The sequence below is a fragment of the Rhamphochromis sp. 'chilingali' genome (assembly GCF_963969265.1).
Source record: "Rhamphochromis sp. 'chilingali' genome assembly, chromosome: 4".
Classification (NCBI taxonomy): domain Eukaryota; kingdom Metazoa; phylum Chordata; class Actinopteri; order Cichliformes; family Cichlidae; genus Rhamphochromis; species Rhamphochromis sp. 'chilingali'.
In genome coordinates, this window is record NC_137948.1 from 11,817,473 (window position 1) to 11,840,829 (window position 23,357).

The 23,357-nt window shown below is 40.1% G+C and overlaps 1 protein-coding gene across 1 annotated transcript; it reads right to left on the reverse strand.

The window, feature by feature from the left end:
• Positions 1-724: 724 nt before the first annotated feature.
• On the reverse strand, positions 725-19,703 carry colgalt1b (collagen beta(1-O)galactosyltransferase 1b). The gene is made up of 12 exons (XM_080880440.1): positions 19,363-19,703; positions 14,290-14,400; positions 14,076-14,193; positions 11,604-11,738; positions 8,524-8,728; positions 8,306-8,425; positions 7,336-7,412; positions 7,138-7,244; positions 6,639-6,771; positions 5,473-5,600; positions 3,357-3,563; positions 725-3,232 (listed from the first exon to the last, which is right to left on the reverse strand). Exons 1-12 carry the CDS (start codon positions 19,578-19,580, stop codon positions 2,962-2,964), a joined length of 1,830 nt encoding a protein of 609 aa, XP_080736566.1. The 5' UTR covers positions 19,581-19,703; the 3' UTR covers positions 725-2,961.
• Positions 19,704-23,357: the final 3,654 nt, after the last annotated feature.

The following is a 23,357-nucleotide window of genomic DNA, read 5'->3' on the forward strand; positions in this document are numbered from 1 at the left end:
GTTCAAGTCTTTTGATTGCAAGAGGCTGCCAATCAAACAAATATTTTCTTAAAAGAAATAATGGATGAACTGATGTGCTACACCAAATCCTACTGTAACATAAACATGGATTATTGTGAACTGTTAATCATGCAAAGCTACTCTCGCAGAGGTCAAGACTAAAAATGTCTCCCTTGAGTATAATTTCTTTAACTAATTAAATGTTTTTGTTCTAATCCAACAACAAACTCTTGATCTCAGATGCAAATATCATGAAACTGTAGGGCAGTCGGTGTAGAACGAGCACGCTTCACTGGTCAGCAATGAGTAAGCCATAATGAGTATAAACACAATGAATGGGGAGAGGTAATGGTGGCTTGCTGTAACCAGAGCTTAGCATTATGTAGTTACAGGGCAGGCAAACACCAGTGGGCACTAATTAAATAACATTCATGTCTGTGCTTAAATAAAACTGTAGTGTGCCAATAAAGGAGGCAAAGCAGATACTTTGATATTTTAGCCACTGCAGCTTTAACCACAGCCGGCAGCGTGTCAGTGCTTCCATGTACATTTAACTGAGCTTTGAGGTGCTGATGCTCTAGCGTTTCCCTGTTTCAGCCTAACTTAAATCCAGTGGAGAAAAAATGTCAACCAACCAATCCTTTCATATCAAAGGCGTTAGTCATCCTTTGGTAAAAACAAAGCAAAAAAGACACACTTTGAAAACACAGAGAACAGACAAGACTTTAGAGGTATTACAAAAAAATCTATATTCATTTGTTTTAACAAACAAAAATACAACCAAAGCTGCAAGTCTGGGTTAAAACTGCAATATGAGCTGCGAACTAAGGAAATACAAAAATCAATCCTGCTGTTATTCAAGTGTGAACAAATCCTTTGGTAACAGGTAAAACAGATACATTCATCAGTTACAAATAAGTAAGCCTAAAATTAATCTCCCAAAACATAACATGTAGTAAATAACAATGGCTGCTTGGGCCTAAATTAAAGATCAAGGTATTAAGAGTCAGAAAAGGCGAACAGAGGTGATTCCCAGCAACAGACTGAATATGAAAGATGAACGTAGCCTCATGGTTTGAAAAGGGAAACCAGTGAGAATGATCTTAAACTGACATTTTTTCCACCCAATGGCCAGCAGAGAGCTACTCGTTCTTCTACTTCTCACTGGTTTCAATCAGTTTGATTTCTTATGATTTTCATTATGTAATTATTGTTAATTTTAGAGTAATTCAGACAATAAAGGATGAAAACCGTAAAAAATCCAAGCATTCAAAATGCTCTTCTGATGTCACAGTGGCCCACACCATCTTCCCTGTACAGTCTATGTTCCCAACCTGGATGTGATCACAATAGAAATATGAAGTTTCACGACATGAATTTACAGGAAATTTATATATATCGATATCATCGATATTTATCAATATGTTAATATGGTTTTTCTTATTTTTTAGATTTGCTGGTTTATTTTAGTCCTTCTAAACTGTTAAAGCTGTTAAACTGAAACTAATGAATGACCAAAAGTGTCTTGGTGGAACGGATCCATCCAGTGAAGAGGGATAAGTGGTAGGGCTGCACGATTTTGCATAAAATGAGAATCACGATTTTTTTGCTTAGAATTGAGATCACGATTCTCTCACGATTCTCTTTTCCAATATAAATATTTATTGCACTTATTAACTGCACATCAACTTCGTAACAGTTGAGACTGAACATAAAGCCAATAAATAAACATAAAAACAACAAATGTCTCACGTTTTGTGGTTGCCGCAAAATGTTATACTGCTTGAAATTCCGTCTCGGTCGTTGCTCGACACTGCATGTATAGAGCAGGTAGTGCAACAATAGAAAAATAGTTGCGGGACGGCACTGTGTAGCGTTTGTCTAGGGTGTTGATCATTTTCCTAAATCCCTCGTTTTGCACAGTATTGATGGGAGCCATATCTTTCGTCAGGTGCTAAGTAATAGCCTCCGTAAATTCTTTGTTCCTGCGGGAGTTCGACGTGTATAGGGAAGCGCTGTATAAGGTTCCCGTTATTGATGTTTGGGTGGTTGACCGGGACGGATTTTCTCCTGTCACTTTTTCGTCATCCCTGACGTGCTCTCCGTTGTTTTTTCCCTGCTAATTTTAGCATCACACGGCACAGCTTCTGTATCACGTGGTATAAGGCTCCGCCCTTGTCATTTGTTGAGCAGGAAGAGTGAGCGCTTGTTTTCATGCAGATTACGTCCCGGATCAAAATGCGGTACAATTGTCGTCGTGTTTTGTTTTGTTTTTTTGTTTTTTAATCGTTGTCATTTGGAAATGAGATCGCACATAAGTATGGATTGAGATCGCGATTTTCTAACGATTAATCGTGCAGCCCTAATAAGTGGCCAAACATGCTGGGAACCATGTTGGGAAATGTTTTGGTGATTGTTTTCTCCAGAGAGAGAATTTTAGACAGTAGAAGAAGAAACGTAATATAACCTTGTTATTCTTTAGGAGGTCACATTTTAACTCAGAACATACTGCAGCTTTAACGTGTGATTTAGGGAAAGTATTGGTGAAATTGCTCTGGACAGTTGAAACATTACTGGAGTGTCTTTTGGAGACATGCAAAACTGCATGTGAAATTCTCATGTTAAAAACTATTAAGAGACCAGCGGTGGACAAGGGACGTCTATGGGATGTAATAAATAAAACAAAAGCTGACAGCTGACTGTTCAAGAGTTAACTCTACATCTAACCTCCTCTCTCAAGAGAAAGATTCAATAGTGAAGAGAGAAAAATAATTTGTTCCTCATCAGCCCATTGTCCATCTGTTCCACTATGACTCCTTTATTCCACCACTTTGTTAGATTCCCTCCATATTTTCTATTTCCTCCCACTATCACAGCTTTGCTCTATTTCCCTCAGTCTTATCTCTGAATGAATGCCAGAGTTCTTTCTCTCTAACTCCTCCTCAAATCTTCCCTCCTTCATCACAGCTCGTCCCGTGCGCTCCAGTTCTCCAGTTCAGATTGCAATACGTCAGAGTTTTGGGCTTCGAAACTCAGCTCTTCTTGCTCCTGAGTTTTCCTGGACTTGGCTCGGTCCCAGTCGGTCCTGACTGACTCGTTGTCCCAGACTACTGATGTTTCCGTGTCACTGATGTAGCCCGGGTCTCCTGTGTAATGGGTCGGATACACCAGGAGCGGCTCAGCAGAAAATGCACGCAGGTCCCGACGCTCAAAGTGGTCCATGTACTCTGATCTGATGAGCGAGACAAGCGGGGATGTGATTAGATTTACAAGAGCGCCACAGAAGAGGAATCACAAAGAGGAGGCAGATAACAGGAACAAAGAGAACACGTGGAGAGCAGATGGGTTATACTTACACTGGATGTTTGTTGTACATGACAGGAAGGAACTCGTCAACAGGCAGCATCTTCCTTAGAGGATCTGCACCGAGGAGCTTCTTGGCTCCTTGTAACGACAACATGTAGCCAAGAGTCCAGTAGGAATAGTCGGCCTCCACCAGATTGTGGATGTTTGGTAACGACTTCTCTGGATGGTCCACCTGCATTCGTTTCCGCCCAATATAACTGCAAGAGTTGTTCACATATAAGAGGCACAGATCACAGATTTGAAATGACAGCTAATAACAGTAAATCTACTCTACTGTCTTAACAACTATGCTGAATCCAGATGGAAGAGATGGTAGGCATCAGATTTGAATATGACCCTTTTAGTTTTATCCTCTTGAATTAACTAAGTGAACTTATATTTTAATTAGCAACTAAGAATCAGCACACAGATGAATATTGTTTCAATTTGTTTTAAAACCCACTGTGAGCAGGCACACTTCCCTCTGTGATGCTTCAGAACATTAATGTAAAATTCTGCAGTGATGGTCTAACTGTGGAGGAAAAGTACACAACGCAAAACCTTGAGAACTACTCCTGCCCTGATGCGCCTTCTTGGGGCTTGGACACTTGCTGGGAAACTCTCATCAACAGTGAAGATTAGGGTTGGGCAATATGTAAAAATTTTCCAACTGACAATTGTCAGTCCAATAATCAGCGATGGGCGATACATGTGCGCATGTGCAGACTTTTTGATGGGCGGAGAAATGTAGTCATGCACGTGTTTACCACACAGAAGAAGTCCAAACATGGACGAACTAATTTGCCCAAAAAATAAGGGATGACAGCGTTAACCCGGTCATCACGATCAAAATTTTTAATGTGCTCAACCCATCTAGAGCGCAGAATGAACAGACTTTGGACAAACTGCCCGAAATGCGTTGACAGAGACATTTCAGGGATTTTGACTCCAGATGGGTTCATTCTTAATCGCGATAGTTGTGATGACGGTGCGTTAATGCTGACAACACTAAAATAAAATATAAAGTTGCCCATTTGGGATGAAAGAGGTAAACCTAAGGATCTAACCAAAGCGGTGTGCCGCTTGTGCAGACGTATAGTGCGAGCAAAGTACTCAAACACGACTAACTTGCATGAGCATGTACGTGTCCACCATCCTAGGCTATCACCAGCTTCTGCAGCTCCATCAACAAGCATTTGGGCGTATTCTGAGGAGGGTGCATTTGCTCGCAGATGAAAGAGGATGCTGTTAAAACAGCGCTATTATTATTTTTTTCTGTTGACTGCTTCTATTAGCTCCATCATTATTAGCAAACTTACTTATGGGCAAATAAATAAATAAATCGCCCTTATAAAAACGATCACCGATGGGCTCAGCCTATCGTCGATAGTCGATATATTCGTCCAGTCGCCCAAACCTAGTGAAGATGTGCACTGGTTAGCTGATACTGGATATCCACGGTGAAATTGCAAATGGACACAAGTAAGTAGGCAGAATGGGACCCACATCCCTTTCTCTTGCCAGACAGTAGCAAATGCATCAATTACAACGTTTGTGCAATTATAGCTTAAAAATAACTCCACATAGCAATATTGGAGTTCGATTGATAATTTCCACTTAATAATGTGATTGGAATAAATGTTTGTGTTTTAACAACATTTTTTCACACTCGCATAGCGGAAACTCTTAATGAGATATCAATGAGTCTCTGCTGCCACTATGACAAAGAACCCAGCATCAAGAAAATTCAATCAATTCCTCCTCAGCTGTTGAATTCATAAGAAAAAAAATACGAATATAAAAATATACAATCGGGCTTTTAGAAATACTAAATATAGTTGCAGCTCAGCTCAAGCAGACTTTGCTGCAATATTTGAAGGTCATGTCTAGATGAGTCTCCCGAACAGCTCTTATTTCGGATAGTTTCAATGAAAATGCCGTAGGATGGTGCTCAGGAGTGGGATGCTGCACTGGATTATTCCCACAAGTGTTCTCAGCATCTGACTGGTGGCGTCTGAGATATCGTGTGACAGATGGTTGGATTTCACTGTAAGAGGATGATGGAGATGATAATCCTCTCTGTTTACTACACTGTGTATTTCCTCAGTTCACTGAAGCATCACTCACATGAGATCCCAGTCCAGCTTGTGTGATGTCACTTCCTGCAGCAGTGCCTGAAGGCGACGTTTGAAGAATACTTCAAAGCGGAGGTCGTCCTCGATGACCAGAGAAGTCTGGAGACCTCGGTCTACTATCTGAACGAAGACATATGGATATGGAGCATTACAGTGCTGCCAATATATTGGTGAGCCTGTGCATAAAATCCATCATGTACTTAGGTGGATTTAGTGTAACGTTTGTTAAATCCTTTTTGACCTTTATGGGTCCTTCGTACAAAATGATTACAAATGGCTAATTTTCTATAATTACACATAAAAGCCTGTGTGTTTGTTCATTCTCCCAAAATAACAGGAGAGGCTGAATACAGCTGGTTTAATTACTATACTGACTGAGCTTTTTCCTGACAAACAGTGCAGCTAAACTATGAAGTCTTTTATAAAGATTCTTTATGAAAACTACCAGTTGACCATGTAGACTGGGCACACACGACATTGGTTCCCAAATTGTAACCTAACTATTTTTGATGGCCTCCAGTGTAGCCAGGATATCCAGATAGTGGATATCTGCTTTTTGACTTCCCGGTTATTGTTTGCAAATACAGATACAATGAAAAAGGCTCATGAAAATGCAATAAGTCACTGGTTTTGCAACTGCATTTTGGTGAATACAGTCCCTTAATTGCTCTTCATGTGGACTGTTTAAATGCATGCAATCAAAGTCTATTCAAACATGATTGGTAAACAGAGGCTGGACAACAAGAGAACTGTAATTGGAGAAAGCTACCAGTCTCCTTTTCTTTGCTTATACATCCTACATAATCACATGCAGATAGCAGTTCATAGAGATTACATGCACTGCAACGCCCTTGAGTAGATGCATGCCGGGTTTTTGCCCCTAACCCTAACCCTCGCTTGTAATTCCTCTCTCTTTCCTTGCACTTTTTATATTTTCATCATGAAAATAATAATAATAAGATGTACAAATGTACAAATAAGATGTACAAATTTGTCCAAAAAAAAGCAGCGCTCTCATTGAAACATATAGAAGACAAGTTTATTTGCCGCTCAAGCCACCTTTCCTCACGCAATCTCAATTATTGTGTTTTTAACAATAAACCTTATCTAAGATGTGCAGGTAGACATAATTGCCTTAGGCCAGCTCAAGAGTCTCACCTCCTTCCAGATGTTGTAATGAGACAAGAAACAACCCAGTTCACCCTTGGTTAGAGGTCGACCGTGATAAGGGTCTTTGTATCCTGGCAGCATCTTAAGCCCCATAGACTCTATATCAGACTTGTTCAGAGCTCTGAGAGAAAGAGATGGACATTGAGATTTAATATGGAATCGATACTCAAATGAAACAGTGAATAAACATGTACAACACAAATATATTCGTAAGCCATACAGGTATCAGGACTGACTGCAGAAACAAATCAATTACGAATAACTGAATAACAGCCTAACTTTTGGACAGCCCACGCGAAGGTTAGAGACATAAATAAGCAAAAAGTATGTGGCTCAGGGAATCTAGAAATAAGAGCAAGCGACCAGCTGCTTTTCACCTGGTTGTTTGTCTCAGCCCGGGCTCACTACATCAATTTACACTGCATGTTGCAGAGGCACAAATCAGGAAGACACAATCGGTGGGGGAGGAAGAAAATGAGAAACGTACTTGCCATCCACAGCAGCAACAACCTTACAGCTGATCTCCTGCTCGTACAGAGTTCTCAGCATTCGCTCACGACGGTCAGCTCTCCGCACCAGATTTATCATAAACACCTGGGTGCACGCAGATGCAAAACACACACGTCTAGATTACTGTGCACGTATTTATGTGTGTGAGAGAGTGAATGAGTGTGTGCATGTATACCTCATCAAAGCCTATCTTGTTAGGCTGCTTGGGAGGAAGAGACAGGAAGCTGGAGGGCTCCAATGGTGGATTTTTTACTGTCAAAGAAAAAAGGAGGGGAGGGAAAAAAGAGAATGAGTAATGTGTTAGAACAGGAGTTCCCATAATGTGGTTTAGGGAACAGCAGGGGTCCACAAGATAGTTGTGAGGGATTCCCCTATGAACGCTGGAAAAAACCTACAGTTTATGTTTTCCTTTGATTTCCTTTGATGTAGTATTTTGCAAGATACTGGTAAGTATTAAAACCGTGTTATAATCAGGTTATTATTATCTTGTATTAGTATTTGTTGTGTGGTTTGTCTTTCTTTTTCTAAAAAGTGATACTTACATATTTTATTCATTCTCAACTCTATATTTTTACTCTGAGATCACACTGGAGTAGCTTTTCATGAGTTAAGAATAATTCATATCTAGCGTATACTGTGCTTTCATTCTCTTTCTGAAACATGCCTCTTAGCTCTTCTCCCTTACAGCCATCCTTCCCTTTAAACTTTCCTGTTTGGCTACCCCTCACAAACAGATGGTACTGTACTCTGAGCTGCGTGTCTGAGATGACCATATCATCATGCCTACCATGCTCATTTGTCATGAGTTATACAGCATATGGCACTGCTTTGGTAGAAGGTCACACCGCTCTAACTCAGTGCATTTATTTTGTTACTGAGGGAACAGCAAAAGACGACAGTTGGCTGGCGTGAGGATTTGGTTTTGATGGAAAAAATTTTAAATGCAACTCAATGCTACAGACCAGACGAGGCAAGTGAAAGATGTCTTGAGTACCAACAGCTCAATCTGTTTGAATATAACTAGCTTAAAGACTTCTGAGACATAAACAACTTTATTTGCCTTAATCACAAGAAAACTTGCACCCAACGAGTAAACACAAACAAATCACTTCTGCATTTCTGAGCGCTTTGATCTTTTGACTCACCCATGACTTCAAGGTGAGTATGCAAAAAGCTCTCTGCCTCATCCTGCAAGGTAGCATGAGAACGCATTGGCACCGGGAAATGCCCATAAGTCTCTTTGTTGCATATATACATCTGCACATCTGTAGGCAAGAGATGAAAAACAAGCTTACACTTTCTTTTTTGAGAACTTTAATGGACCTACCACATAAAAACTCCAGCTCTATTGCCTTTAACTCACCTGCCATGCGCGCTGAATAGGCAAAGACAATGACATCATCCAGGGCCCAACTGTATTCTGGGTGTGGTGGATAAAAGGCCAGCTGACGGGAGGCCTCTTTTCTAAGGTCCATCAAGTAGGTAGAGTGGACCATTGGTACAGGAAAACAGCCACGACGCTCCTGCCTGCGGATGGGCATATAAGCTGGTGTGCGCCTGTAGTAACCCTGCAGGAAGTGCAGAAACACTGTGTGCTATAGTTACAAACAGCTCTCAGCTGTGTCCAATTTATAAGGTGAGCAAGAACCTGAACTGAAGGACTGGGATTTGAAGTTTCTGAATGCCTGTAGCACTTCGTAGGAGGTTGAAATATCGACATATTTTTTTAATTTATGACAAAATACATTTTCTAAGAGCAAATCTTGAAATTCTGGGTTGCGCTGACATGGAAAAGACATTGACTGATTGCCTTCTGGCAACAGGCCTATTAACTGTACTGAAGGAAATGTTCTTTAGAGGAATCAGACTGTTGGCTGAAGATGGTTTATTTTGTCTAGAGGACAGTCAGCGTCCTCATGTCTATTCTGATCTGAAAAGAAACAAAGATGAGTTCTGAAAGGCGTCCTGCCAAGACAGGAATAGATCACTGACAGCTTGTGTGATGAATCAGATATGCTGTCAAAATCATGGCAGCAGTGTCTGCATACTCAGGGAAACATGTTTCAATTCAATTCAGAACAATTTACTTTGGGTAATAAATAAATAAATAAATAAATAGAGGTATATATTTACTCATTTGAATAAACAGAGACAGCAGTGGCGTCTGGTGAAGCAAGTGGTAGCAAGTGGCGAAAGAACAAATTAAAAAAATGACTGTTTATGCTGTCTGTGTACCAGCATGTTATGTTAAATATTATATATGGTAATATTACTTCACCAGACAAAGCAAAACTTTTAATTTCCAAAGGAATTCCACGGCATATACAGTCGACAGCCACTTTGTTAGGTACACCTTGCTAGGGCAGGATTGGGCCCCCTTTTGCCTCCACAGCCACCTTAATTGTCCATGGCATAAATTCAACACAGAGCGGGAAACATTCCTCTAAGACTCAGATCTATGTTGACACAATAGCATCACACATTGGTACAAATCTCTTGTTCCCAAAGATGATTGAGATCTGATGACTGTGGAGCTCATTTGGAGCTCATGGACCACTGTGGATATAAAGCAGGGGTCTCAAACTCCAATCCTCGAGGGCCGGTGTCCTCAAACTGTCCCTGTTGCAACACGCTTGAATAAAATTAGAAGGTCATTAGCAAGAGTATAGAACTTGATTGCATGCTGAAGTGGCAACCCTTAACCCTTAAATTTCAGTAAATGTAAGTGTTTGAAAAAATGTACTTCTAAAAGTAATTTTATTGCACGATGTTCATTCACTCATGGCTGAAATACCACCTCAGCATGCAATCAAGTTCTATAGTCTTACTAATGACCTATAAATTGTATTCAGGTGTGTTGCAACAGGGACACATGGAAAAGTTTCAGGAAACCGGCCCTTGAGGACTGGAGTTTGAGACCCCTGGTAAAAAGGGATGAACATGGAAATGGGTCCAAAGTGTTACCACCCGGAAGAGTCGACACAAGGCAAGATGGATCCACGCTTTAACGTTGTATTTTTCCAATTCTGACCCCACAATCCAAGCGTTGCAGCAGGAATCAAGACTCATCAGACCAACACTTTTCCAGTCACCTACTGTCCACTTTTGGTGACGCAGCGCAAATTGTAGCCTCGGTTTCCTGTTCTTATCTGACAGCAGCATCACTTTCAACAGCTTCAAAGTTCAACATGATGTATGTTCAAATATGTTCTTCTGCAAACTTTGGTTTCTTTGTAACGGGTTGTTATTTGAGTCCGTTCCTATCAGCTTAAAGCAGTCTGACCATCCTCCTCTGAGCTTTGACATCAACAAGCATTTTTATCCAGCGAGCTGCTGCAGGTGTACCTAACAAAGAGTATATAGCACCTACACATCAAACACACTCCATTCACTACGCTGGTAATAATAAAGACTCTACCACACCTTCAAATTGGTTAATTTACAGTGTTTCTAAAGTTAGGTATTGTACAAATATAATTTCCTGAAGCACAAGAAAAAAAACACTCTGTAAATGTTCTCCTAGATTATTTTTCAGTGTTTGGAGGACGGCAGGAAATGTGTTTTTCTTTTCCACAGCAGAAATATTAAAATTTTACAGACTATCAGTAGCCAACAAACTAAATAGTGGATTTCATTATTCATCCAGGATATAAAAAGAGGTTTTTAACACACGTTATAAAGAGACTAACCTTGATAACAAGGAATATTCCGATTGAAGGACGCTAAATCTAATAGCTTTTTAAGGCCACTTTGATTAAATTTAAGCTCTTGCATTTACAAAAAGGCTTAAAAAACACATTCTGCAAGTACAGCATTCATTTTTTAAAAAGCAAAGAATTTGTTGGACAAAAACTAAGCGGAAAATTAGAAGAAAAGTATAAAACACTATTTCCTTTCAAGCAACTGACCCCCTGGCTTAGGTTCTCCATCCTCCCAAGCATAGGAAAATGACACATAAATCTTATCCATCATCTGAAGACATTTGAAAAATGGATTTAGAGACGTAGCAGCAATTTCTCAAAAAGTTAAGATCTTAATTTTGCATCAATTTAAGGCTTTAAAGATCTGAAGACAACCGATGATGAATAATCTTTGCAGTCTCTTTTCTTTGTGTCGCTGTGATTAAAACCTGAAGCTAGCAGAAACTTAATTAAGTGTTATAAATTTAACGATGCACAGAAAAAGGAAAAAAAAAACATCCAAGAGATGCACCATCTTGCGGTTTATCATTTCGAGTCGGTGGATAATAGCATTTTCTAAATACTCTTATTGTGCTATTGTGCTTATTGCATTTTAGACTGTTCTTTGCCATCTGGTTGTCACAAATTAATACGTTATTCACACATCCAAACTGCTAACAGAATGCATAGGATGTGAGATACCACATAGCCAAAATTTAAATGGGGTGTAAATGGATAGCAGCTCAAAAGAAATCTGCAGTACCTGTGAGGTCATGCCGCACCAGAAGCTGGAGTATGCAGCTCTGGACTCCAACATGGGAGCTACAATGGTCTTGTTTTCCCTCATCAGCTTCCACAACACATCCTGATTGGTGAGCAGATTGTCACAGTCGGCCACCTGCGGACAGACGAGAAGGGCACAGTATTGACTATCGCACACAAAGGTACACATGTAAGCACCCAAAATGTCAGCCATTGCTTCACAATAATTGACTGAGCCACGGCAACATGGCTTGATCATTAGACACTGCAAGCATAGGCCGCTCCTTCTTAGACCTTTTCACCTCGAAGCACGTAATTTTTATAAAACCCTTACAAACAGACTGCACTAGTATTTGCTGTAGGCTCATTTTTACTGAGTTTCTGTTCTGAATTGATTTTCAGGGAACATTTTTTGTTGTTTTCTGTTTTTTGTTCAGTGGCAAAGTCTTTGCCTCATTACATCTCAACAACGACAACAGATGCGCTCCAACAAGTGCTCCCAGACAACTATGTGTGTGTGTATGTCTTCAGCATAAAATGTATCCTCTGATATTGGCTTTTTGCACACGCACCTTCAGTACACTTACATTAGGCATTGATTTTCCAAGTCTCTAAAATTCTACTGAAGGGACAAAGTGTAATTCCTCTGAAGGATATTCCCTCGTTTGGTCTTCGGATGATGGTAGCAAAGAGTGCTGTTGAACATATGGGTCTAAAAATCTTCTAATTACTGTGTGCATATGGTTCACATCATTTTCATACTCATCAAGCTATTCAACGGCTCCTTGTGCTTTGTGAATGGGGGTATTTTTGCTATGAGAGAGACCAAGTGTTTATTAACAAGATAAAGGTGATTACTATGGTACCGATGACCATTTTCACTTTCCTCTATTGTGACAGCTGGACCCAATCCATGCAAGCAGGAATATACACCACAGCTTAACAGAACCACCAGACCCCCACAGAGCATTCAGCGTTTTCCTATAATTTGCCAACCATATGTGCCTTGGCCTTGGCCAGTGTTTGTCCCAATAAGTCACAGGAACTTGTGCTAGAAATGTAGCATAAATGTAGTTAGTTTAAAAAGAAAGTTTTCTCAGGACTCTATGCAGTACATCCCATGATTCATTCAACAGCTTGCAGAACCATCTTTAGCAGCCTTGGAGTAATTGTTTTTCTGTTTAAAGAAATTCTGGCCCACTCTTCTTTACAACGTTGCTTCAGGTTCGAGGACATTTGTTTATTCACGCCTCGCTTAAGGTCGTGCCACAGCATTTCAATTAGGTTGAGGTCTGGGCTTTTTCAGCCACTTTTCGTTTTGTAATAGATTTGCTGCTGCGCTTTGCATTACTGTCATGTAACAAGATGCAATTTGGGTCAAGCTTTAGCTGTCAGACAGCCTCTAGCATAGTGATCGTGGCTCAAGAGTTGGGAGTTCGCCTTGTAATCGGAAGGTTGCCGGTTCGAGCCCCGGCTTGGACAGTCTCGTCGTTGTGTCCTTGGGCAAGACACTTCACCCGTTGCCTACTGGTAGTCCTTAGGGACTAGTAAAGCGCTATACAAATACAGGCCATTTACCCTTTTTACCATAGCATTCAACTCAGTGCAAAAAAAGCCGTAATAATCATCCCACCACCACCGTGCTTGGCAGTTGGTATGAGGTGTTTGTGCTAATGCTGTGTTTGGTTTTAGACAACCTATGCATTATGGTCAAACATCTCCACTTATTGTTCCAAAACTCTTGTGGTTTATGCAACTTTGCACAGAGTCCTATGAAAACTCTCTTTTTCACATGACTGTATGTAAAACTACATGGTAGGAATTAGTGGAAAATCTTTTAAATTGTTATTTCTTACTTACATCGCAAATATTAATAAAAATCAATGCATATCTACCTGTTTGCCTAATATATGAAGGAATGATGTAAAACAGTCCTATCTCAAAGTACTGGCTAACTGGCCACAAGTTTACTTGTACACAGGTATTAGCACGCAAGAGTTCTAAATAATAATGGTTTAAAACAATAAAATTGTATAATACACTGAAAACCTAACTTCTTGTGTCCTTTTGCATTGTCGAATCGAAACAGCTCTAACAAAACAGCAAAAAAACAAAACAAAACAAGCTCATTTCTGGCAGTGTGCCATTCAGCCTTTAGTTACCAGCTACACGGAGCTGTAGTTGTTTACAAGTGCAAAAGCACTGTTCTTCCCTGAACTAGGGTTTTAAAACTATAAAGAATTTAACACTTGACACAACAGCATTAGTAAAAATGTCAGCCTGAAATTTGCATATTTTGAATTTTTTACCTCAGTTCTCTGAAGAGATATAAGCATTTGTAGATAATGTGGATGAGTGGCTGTTAAGAGAGTGGAGTGTCATGAATCAGCGTATTGTAATTTCCACAGATATCGCCTTATTCACCGAGCTGAGAGCACATAGTTGTAGAGCTGCAGAGTGGATGATAGCATACCAGAAGATAGTCTGCCCATATCTCACGGGCAGTGTCCAGCGCTGCCTGACGGAGCTTCATTACATGTTCATAACGGAGATTATTCCAGTGCTTGGGCCCCACCTCATCTTCAAAGGCACTGAGGCATGCAAAGACAGACGCATTAAGTAATGTGCACACCACGCACACACAAACACGCACAGAGACCCATTGTCACACATGGGCACGCACGTACCTGGGTTCATCTTCGGGTCTCCACTCCACATAGTGGTAATAACTCTGGACCTTGATGAGCCACTCTCTTAGGATGGCTGTAGTGTTATCTATGTTGTGGTCTGTCGCCACCCTGTGGGAGTGATGACAGGAGAGAGCGAACTCTGAGTAAAGAACAGTTCTGCTGGTACCAACAAGTATTAAGACTTAATTTGGCTTAAAGGGAGATGAACATGTATCATTATGTGTGAAATTTATTATTACAATATACAGTATATTAGAGACATGCTGGAATAGCATTGGTCCCAGTCCTAGCATTAATAAGACAAGGCTGTGAATCCTAGGAAAACTATTTTTGGTCGGTGTCGCTATAAAATTCTGTTTTATTGGGTCACTGACTACATTTCAAACAACCACAGTAATCCCTGTACATGATGTACTTTTATTTAATAATATTCGCCAGCATTTATTATTCTGCCACTCAAACAGCATTTTCTCAGCAGGAGCCCTGTTGTTTTCTCTTCTGTTCTTTCTCATTTACTGCAGTCAGCTAATGTCTCTGCATAAATAGTTACACAAAGCTTCTGCTTTTGGAAGAAGAATGATCCTGTTCAGTTTTATACACTGAAGTATGGAGGTGGTAGAGAGGATTATAGATTGATTATCGGTTGTTTTCCAATCAGGATTGTGAGTTGTTTCCAAAAATCAAGTGGGAAATGTTTTGTGCATTAAGTAATAAAGTTCAAATAGTTTGCAACACTTGCCGGTGCACAAACTCAACATTTTAATATTCCAAAAACATACAGAAATGAGCATCAGTAGATCAACATGTCTTGACTGGAATAAAGCCATTTAATAACTAGGTGAAAATTTCAAATATCAATCAACTGTAGAAAATATTTCAGCCTTAAAATTCAAGTCATTTTAGATTTAATTATCCACCATCTATTTATATGGCAACAATAATTTTTTATTGTAAGGTAAAGCCCCAACAAACCTTATAATGCTATTATGGTGTTAGCAAACTAAACCTTGTTAAACATTCAACAGAGTTGGATCGAGTTCAGCATTCATTCTAGAGATAAAGGACTAGGTGTTCTAGTCCTGGTGAGGAAAGATTTAGCATCATTAAATTAGCTGATACCTGTTTCTGTGTTTTGCACCTACAGTTTATTAATGCATCTTGCTAACTAGCTTTAGCTGATAAATTGGGATTCAACCTTTTTATTCACATATGACAGTTTCAAGATAACAATAACAACATGTAAGTGGCTGAAACACCAACACTGAGACTTCAAAATACAGAGTCAACAACCAGTGGGCTGATACAATGGCCACGTGTTTCGTACTGTCTGTGCTGTGTACTGGTTAATCACAAACTTTGTCTTGCGAAACAAAGCAACTAGAACTCTGAAGGAAACGAAACAAGCTGAAAAATGCTGAAACAGCCCACAGAGCTAAGATGTATGAGAATATTTGGGTGGTGAGCTCAAAGTCATTGCATAAGCCTCTGAAGGTTTTTTATCCATGGTCACAAACCTTCAGAGGCTGGAACCTAAAATTAATGTATAAGTAATGTATATAATAAATATTAGTAATACATGTTAATATAAAGCAAGGTCATTTTTCATGTGCTGCAGCCTGGCATTCTTTCAGCTGATGACACGGGGATACTCTACACATTCTCATCCCTGACATGTATTCACCAATGCAGATTTCAGTTACAGTCGAAGTTAAAAGGTTGGATTGCATGTCTTTAGCATAATTAGAATGGTCCCTTACTGCTTATTCTGTCCTGTACCTGACTGCCTTTATGTGACTGCCTTGTGATTTCTGTAAGTAGGCTTTAGAAATATTTCTTCAGGCTTCTTAAAGGACACTCTGATCTTCTTTGAATGCCCCGAACGTGCTGCCTTTTATTCCATTCTCTATCAAAGTGATCCCACACCGCATTAATAACTTTGAGGTTTGGACTCTGGGGAGGCCAATCCATGACTCAAAGTTTTTTATTGTGTGTGTTTTTTTATCTAAGTAAGCTTTTACTGCACTGGCAGTGTTTTTAAGATCACTGTCAGACTGAAAATGAAACTGTCCGCTAGCACTGGGTGAAATGCTGCACTAAATCGTGTTTTACAAATGGATGTAGACAGTCACTGTTGGTTGGTTGGTTGGTAATTTATTTCAACATGTGAACAATATACAAGTACATTTAGAAAAGAAATAAGAGAGAGAAAAAAATACTATACAAATTACATACAAAAAACCATTCTGATTAATTTACATGTTGAAAGGGACTGTTGTACCTGTCTGTTGACTAAATTTTTCAAGTTTGGATTCATCAGTTAATAACACCTGTTGCCACTAATTTTCAGATGTGTCTCAGGTCCTGTGTTAGGTCTTTCCTGGATTTGTTCACATTTGTTAAGGTTATGTCTTTAAGACACTGTTTTGACCTTCTTGATAAAAAAAAATGTTATTTTTCATACATTCAACTAAAGAAATGACGTGTTTTTTGTGACAGGCTACTAGTAACAAAATGTCTAAATTTAAATGAAATAGTTGCTAAATTGTCTGTTATGTTTAGACACGACGCTGGTTCAACACTTGAGTTGGGTGTCTGTTTTATTAATGGGTCAGTGTTAAGTGGCTCAATAAACAAAATGAAAATGACACAAAGACTAAGCTGAACATGAGTGAAATGTTCAAAGAAAAACTTGGCAATGAATATGTTGATATTTAAAGAGTGCAGTTTAATGGCAACCTAAGACATTTTAGGACATTGATAGTCTGAACCTGGAGGACAAATTCACAGTGCAAAAAAAACTAACCCTAAAGAAAACAAACATGCTCCTGGCTGTGCTGCTCGTCTAATGGACATTTTGGGGGATTGGAAACAGCAGGATCCTCTGCTGAACACTTTTGGGTCTTAGCAAGAGACAGAACTCTCATCACCAGCGATGATGCTGACTGATAAAATCTTTGACATCAAAGTTGACATTTTCTCTATATCCAAGTTCAAGCTCCACAGTGAATTAACAGCTACACTCCTACTAGTGCTCAAAATGAGACTCCCAGCGCTGCTGGAAGCAGTGCAGGGCTACAAAAGGATGTGACCTTGAAGAAGATAACAAGCAAATGTAAATCAGCTTTTGATTTTCATACGCTCAGTTGCTGAACTTCTTGAATGCTCTCATAATCCTTTTTATGGCCTTGCTGTCATTTGAGGTTCAAAGCGTCACATCACTAGTATCAGGTGTGGACGGGGAAAGAAAGGCAGACAATAGAGCCACAGAAGGGGAGGGTGGCATTCAGCTGCTCTCTGTGCTATCATAACAAATCTAAGTGTGTCAGGGAGGGGCAGAGACAAAGACAGAAACACAGACGGAGCGTGAAAGAAGGAAAAAATGTGTAACACGGCAGAAATGGATTTAACTCCAACCCTGTCATGTAATGAGCGTCAGTCAACGTGCTGCTGATGTTAGCCTTCCCATCTGTCTGTGGCGTTTTTAACACAGCAGTGTCATCTCAGCACCTACATGTGACCAGCTAACCAATCTATCTTCTTCTCCCACGCTCTCTCTCTCTGCATGTGTCTACTTCTTTTCTCTCTGTTGGACACAAATTTCTGACAGCTGTGAAGTTCTGAATGGCCAGAGGTAGTGAATTAAAAAGGGTTTGTGAAAAATAAATATGTGCGATTGCAGCCATGCCTAACGGATATGAGAGAGCTAGGGGGAAAAAGGCAGGAGGAGGAAGATGATTTATGGCTTGATGATAACATCCCCACTGCATGTCCCTGCAGAGCACACACACTCACCAGTGTGTGTGTGTGTGTGGTTGTGTGTGTGTGTGTGTGTGTGTGTGGCCGTTTGCCAAGTATTTCATCTTAACCTGTCACGTTGATAACTGCAGACATCGACAGGTGGCAAGCCAGCAGCTCAGAATATATCTTTCACACTGCATTTCAAAACTTTTTATATCAGCTCTTCCACGGAGAGATGAGCTATGTTGTATATCAAAGAGAGCCCGCTGAAAACTGGCTGCCACATGGGCATGGTTAAAATCAGGCACAAATATCTGGCTCAGACACAAGGAAAGAAGCTCAACATCCAGGTTGGTTTGTTTGAAGAGGCACACGGACACTTGAATCCCTCGTTCTGGGTCTGATGGAAAAAGTTTCAATTCAGCATTTAAATGAAGCACGGCATCCTCTGATCAAACAGCCATTTCACAGGAGTGACTGATGTTTAGTTTTAATTCCCCTTCCTGCTGTCACATTAAACGCAACTCTGCTAGAGGCGTTTAGCCCCTCATTTTCCTTCATTAGACCACTGGATTGCCAACTAGGATATAATCTAACCTGTCAGGTGTGAATGCTGATGAAAAATTTAAAAGAATCTCTCAATTTTCAAGAACAGATATACTAGCAGGGGATCACAGGAAGTTAGCAGAGCTGGAGACAGGAAAAATCTAGAAGGAGGGGGGCTGGGTAGCAACAGAAAAAAAAACAGCCTTAAGGTAAAAGAAGATAAGTCCTGCGGAGGCGTTTTAATACACGGGCTCACATTCACAGTCTATTGTGTCTGGTCGCATTGTAAAAGATGTATTCAAAATTGTTTTAAATACTAGTTTTGTTTCCAGACGACTTTGGGAGACGACGATGAGGAAGGGGAAGAGGGAGGGGAAAGAAAGGGGAGGGATAGGGGAGAAAGAGCGGGACTATGTAAGAGAAGCTCCGTGACTGAATGGAACTTTTCCTGGGCTTGACTCTGCAGGCGGAGTTCGCCCTCCCTGCTCTGCCAGCTCAGGTCCACACAGTAGGGGAAGCCACGCTGCTCCCAGTTGCACTCATTTCATCACTGGTGTCATTTACAAAGATAAAGCCCACGCTGCATATGTGTTCCCACAGCTTTAGAACACAGCGCCCCCATCTGATCGAATCTCGCAAACGCACGCAGAGTTTTCCTCTATAATTTAAACCCGGGCTCGACGTGTCTCTCGTGCGCCACTGAGATCTTACAGTGAATCCCATTTTGTTGTACTTTAGTCAGCTAGTTCCTTTAATATGTTGACACGACACACTGATGACACTCACCACAGCGCAATGCGGTCCTTCGGGTAGTTCAGGCGCTCGATGGTTCCGAGGAACAGCGGCAGAGAGTGCGCCGAGTTGCGACAGACCAGCGCGATAACGACCCGGGGAGCGAGGATCGGAGACTCGGGGCTCCAGCGCTCCTCGGGGAAATAGCCCCAGCTCCGGCCCGGCAGGAGAACGAACAGCAAGGTAAGCAGTAGCGAGGTGACCCGGTGCATGGCAGGGGCGAGTAACTCCTAGAAGCCAGGGCGGACAGAGAAGGAGACTGGGGGATGTAGTAGCCGAGGGTCCCGCTGTTGTATTATGCCGACAGTGTGTACATGGCAGACGAGCTGGCTGAATTAAAGGGCAGGTCTTGACTGCTTTAAGGGGAACTCTCTGCTGTCCAAAGGCCGTTGCTTCGCAGCCGCTATGCACCACCGTTACAGAGAAAATTAACCGTGAGCTACTGACAGGTTAAGCTAGAATGAATCCTACCTATATATATATATATATATATATATATATATATATATATATATATATATATATATATAAATAAAACAACCTTATCTTTCCTATAAGGCCGACTGGACTCACACTTTGCCATATGCTGCCCTCCCCTTTAAGAATAGATCCAGCTGTAGCAGATGGAAAGCCATTTGGGCGTGTCGGATGTGTTGAGCACACTGCAGGCCTGTCATACCTCTGCAAAATATCGTCCAGAAACTCTAAACTAAGGGGATTTACGCTCTACTTTGGAGCTACTGTTTGAGTAAAACCTTTCATCTCATGCCGTGTCCCATAATCATGCACTTGTTATACCCAAGTGACAATATAATCATGATAATGACAATAATGGTGATTTTTGTATACAGAAATATTAATTACAGAGCAAATAATTAAAATCATGGTGTACAGCAAACCTAAGCACTACCAGGCATTTTAGTGATTAACGCTAAACTTGAATGATTAAAATGAAAGATATTAGTGAGAAATGATTCCCGGATCTCAACGTGAGAAGAAATCCGCAGGTATAAGATTGTGTAATTGGCCAGTGTTGAGTCCTTTTGCTGGAAAGTGGTGGCGCTGAAGGTACTGCAGTACCCCCTAGTGGATAGAGATGACCTACATGTCTACAATTACAAATGAAAACATAAAGTACAACTCAGACTCCATAAGCTACTTTTATTTTTCCTTATATTTTTTTTCTTGGCTGCTTGCTTTAGTGGTTGCCATAGTGGATCATCTGGCTCCATCTCCTCCTATTCTTAGCCTCCTCTGTCACACCAATCCTCTGCATGTCCTCCCTCACTACATCCATTTATCTGTGCTCTTCCACTTTTCCTCCTGCATGGCATTTCTACAAGAAGTATCAGTATAACTACCTTTGTCTTTGCCATCATATCAGCTAGTACTCTCTGTTTGCCAGCTATAGCTTACACCTACTCTCAGCTCTTCACTTCTAACTTCCCTTCTCTCTTGTCGCCTCCCCCTCTCCTCTTCCTTTGTCTTCGGCCAACAGTACCGTAGTTTCCACAGGCTCCTTGTTGGCCAACAGCACCAGAGGCAATCATTGTTAATCTCCGACCAGTGCGGAATGGGACCCTCCTTTCTGGTGCTCTTTAATATACAGTGCACTGGCTTGTCCCCATATACATGCATACATACATAATAAGATTTTAATCACTGTGAATCCAAAGTAGAAGTGCGCTTTTGAAAGCATTCAGTATGGCCACTTTTTAATGGTTTGATACAGCAATCCATTTCTGTTATTAAGCATATTATTAACTACCTGTTAATAATAATCACTGATAAATGCATTTATAAACACACAGCACTCGCAAAAGTCTTGAAGCATTCCTCATTTATTTATAATTTGCTTTAAAAAAGACGGACTTTATTGTTTAAGTGGTCTTGAGCTATAGTCTTCCGTGATTTCTGAAGGTCTTTTAAAGGTTGTTTTTTTTGGACATGGGTTGTGCTTTAACTAATTTTTAGACCAGAAGACACAGCAGACAAGGGTGTCACTGTTGTATTATACTGACATGAGATTGGATTGGCGCTGGCTGAATTAAAAGGCAGGTCTGAACTGGTTTCAGGGGAACTCATTGTTGTCAAAAGGCCATTGCATGCCAGCTTGTATGCACCACAGCTACAGTAACATTGAACTGTGAGTGAGGTACTGAGAGGTTAGGTTATGATAAGACAAATCCTCCTTATGTATTCAAACAACCTTGTCTTTTTAATAAAGCCATCTATACTTTCCCTTTGACATATGCTGTCCTCCCTTTTAAGAATACATCACACAGTCTGCTCCTTGTACCTGAGCATTACAAAGTTTTGTTTTTGTTTTGTTTGTTAAGCAACTCACTTATGACCCATTCAAACATAAAAAGGCATCTAACTAAATGGATGTGTTGTGTCTACACATACAGACAGCTTAGGAAAGGAGCAATTTTAAATTGTGTCTTTAGGCACTTTGTTAATAGCAGCCTATCACGGACAGTGACTGTCTGCAGCCATCTGTAAAACACACCGGAGGCTCTGAAATGGTTTGGTGCTGCATTTCATCCAGTGATGTTGGGGATCTTGTGAAAAGAACTCTGGAACTATGAATAGATACATTTTAATCTACCATATTATATCAGCTGTTTGGCAACAGATTCATGTTTCAGCCTGAAAATAATTCCAAATGCATTCACAATGCATAAAAAGCATAAATTAATATAAAACCACACAGTGAAACCATTATTTATGGATTGGTCTCCCCAGAGCCCGGACCTCAACGTTACAGAAGCAGTGTGGGATCATCTTGAGAGCATGGAACCAAAGGAAGCCAAAATTCAAGAAGAACTTTGAAATACCATTCAAGAAGCCTGTAGAACAATTCCTGAAGACTACTTTAAAAAATTACAAGTTTGCCTAAGAGAGTTCAGACTGTGCTGAAGAATAATGGCGGTCATAACAAATACTGACTTTCAAGCTCTTTAAAATTGTACAAATAATAATTGTATAAAAAAAAAATATATATATATATATATATATATATATATATATATATATATATATATATATATATATATATATATATATATATATATATTTATACACACACACACAATGAAACTGCCTTTCATAAGTTATAACCGTTGTTGTTTACTTTGCCTATATATGTTGTCTTATGATCAGTATCCATATTAAATAACAGCTTATTTGGTAACTGTTTTATCAGCATTTGTGGAAATCTGCCTTTTATATGGTGTCCAGCTGCAATATGTCTGTGCAACCTTTAATATATTTTCTTACATGGTTTTCCCTTCACAGACAAATATGAGCTTTAAATTTATATGAACTGTATTTTTCAACGTATTTATTCTGATATTTTTCATATGGTGTCATCCTAAAGTCACACATATTGTATCATCCTCACAACACCCCCACATGAAACGTGTTCTCACAGCTACGGTTTTGCTTTATTATAGCATCTTAAACTATTAACGCCTACTGCTGCGCTTATTTATGTAGCATTTTCTTTCTTATCAATCACTCAAACCCCTTTAGACAACCAGTCTTTTTACCCATATATTTTATTGCATTATAATATAAAACAAAAGCACATATTTTTAATTCGACCCTAAGTTTGAATCACCAGTTAACCTAATATGCCTGTTTTTAGGAGGAAGCCGGAGTCAACCTTCAGGCACACGGAGAGCATGCTCGGAGAATCCCAACTGGGATTTGAATCAGGAACCTTCTAGCTCTGAGGCAACGTTTGCACCATTGTGCTAAGAACATGCACAGATCAGGCATAAGATTATGACCACCTGTCTAACACTGAGTGGCCCTTTTCAGACTCATTCAAATCCTTACACTTGACAATTTTTTCCTGCTTTTAATGCATCAGCTTTGAGAAGAAGAAAAAAACGTCGATTTGATCCCTAATATAACCCACCCATTAACAGGTGCCATGATGAAGAGATAATCAGTGTTATTCACCCATCAGTGGTCATAAT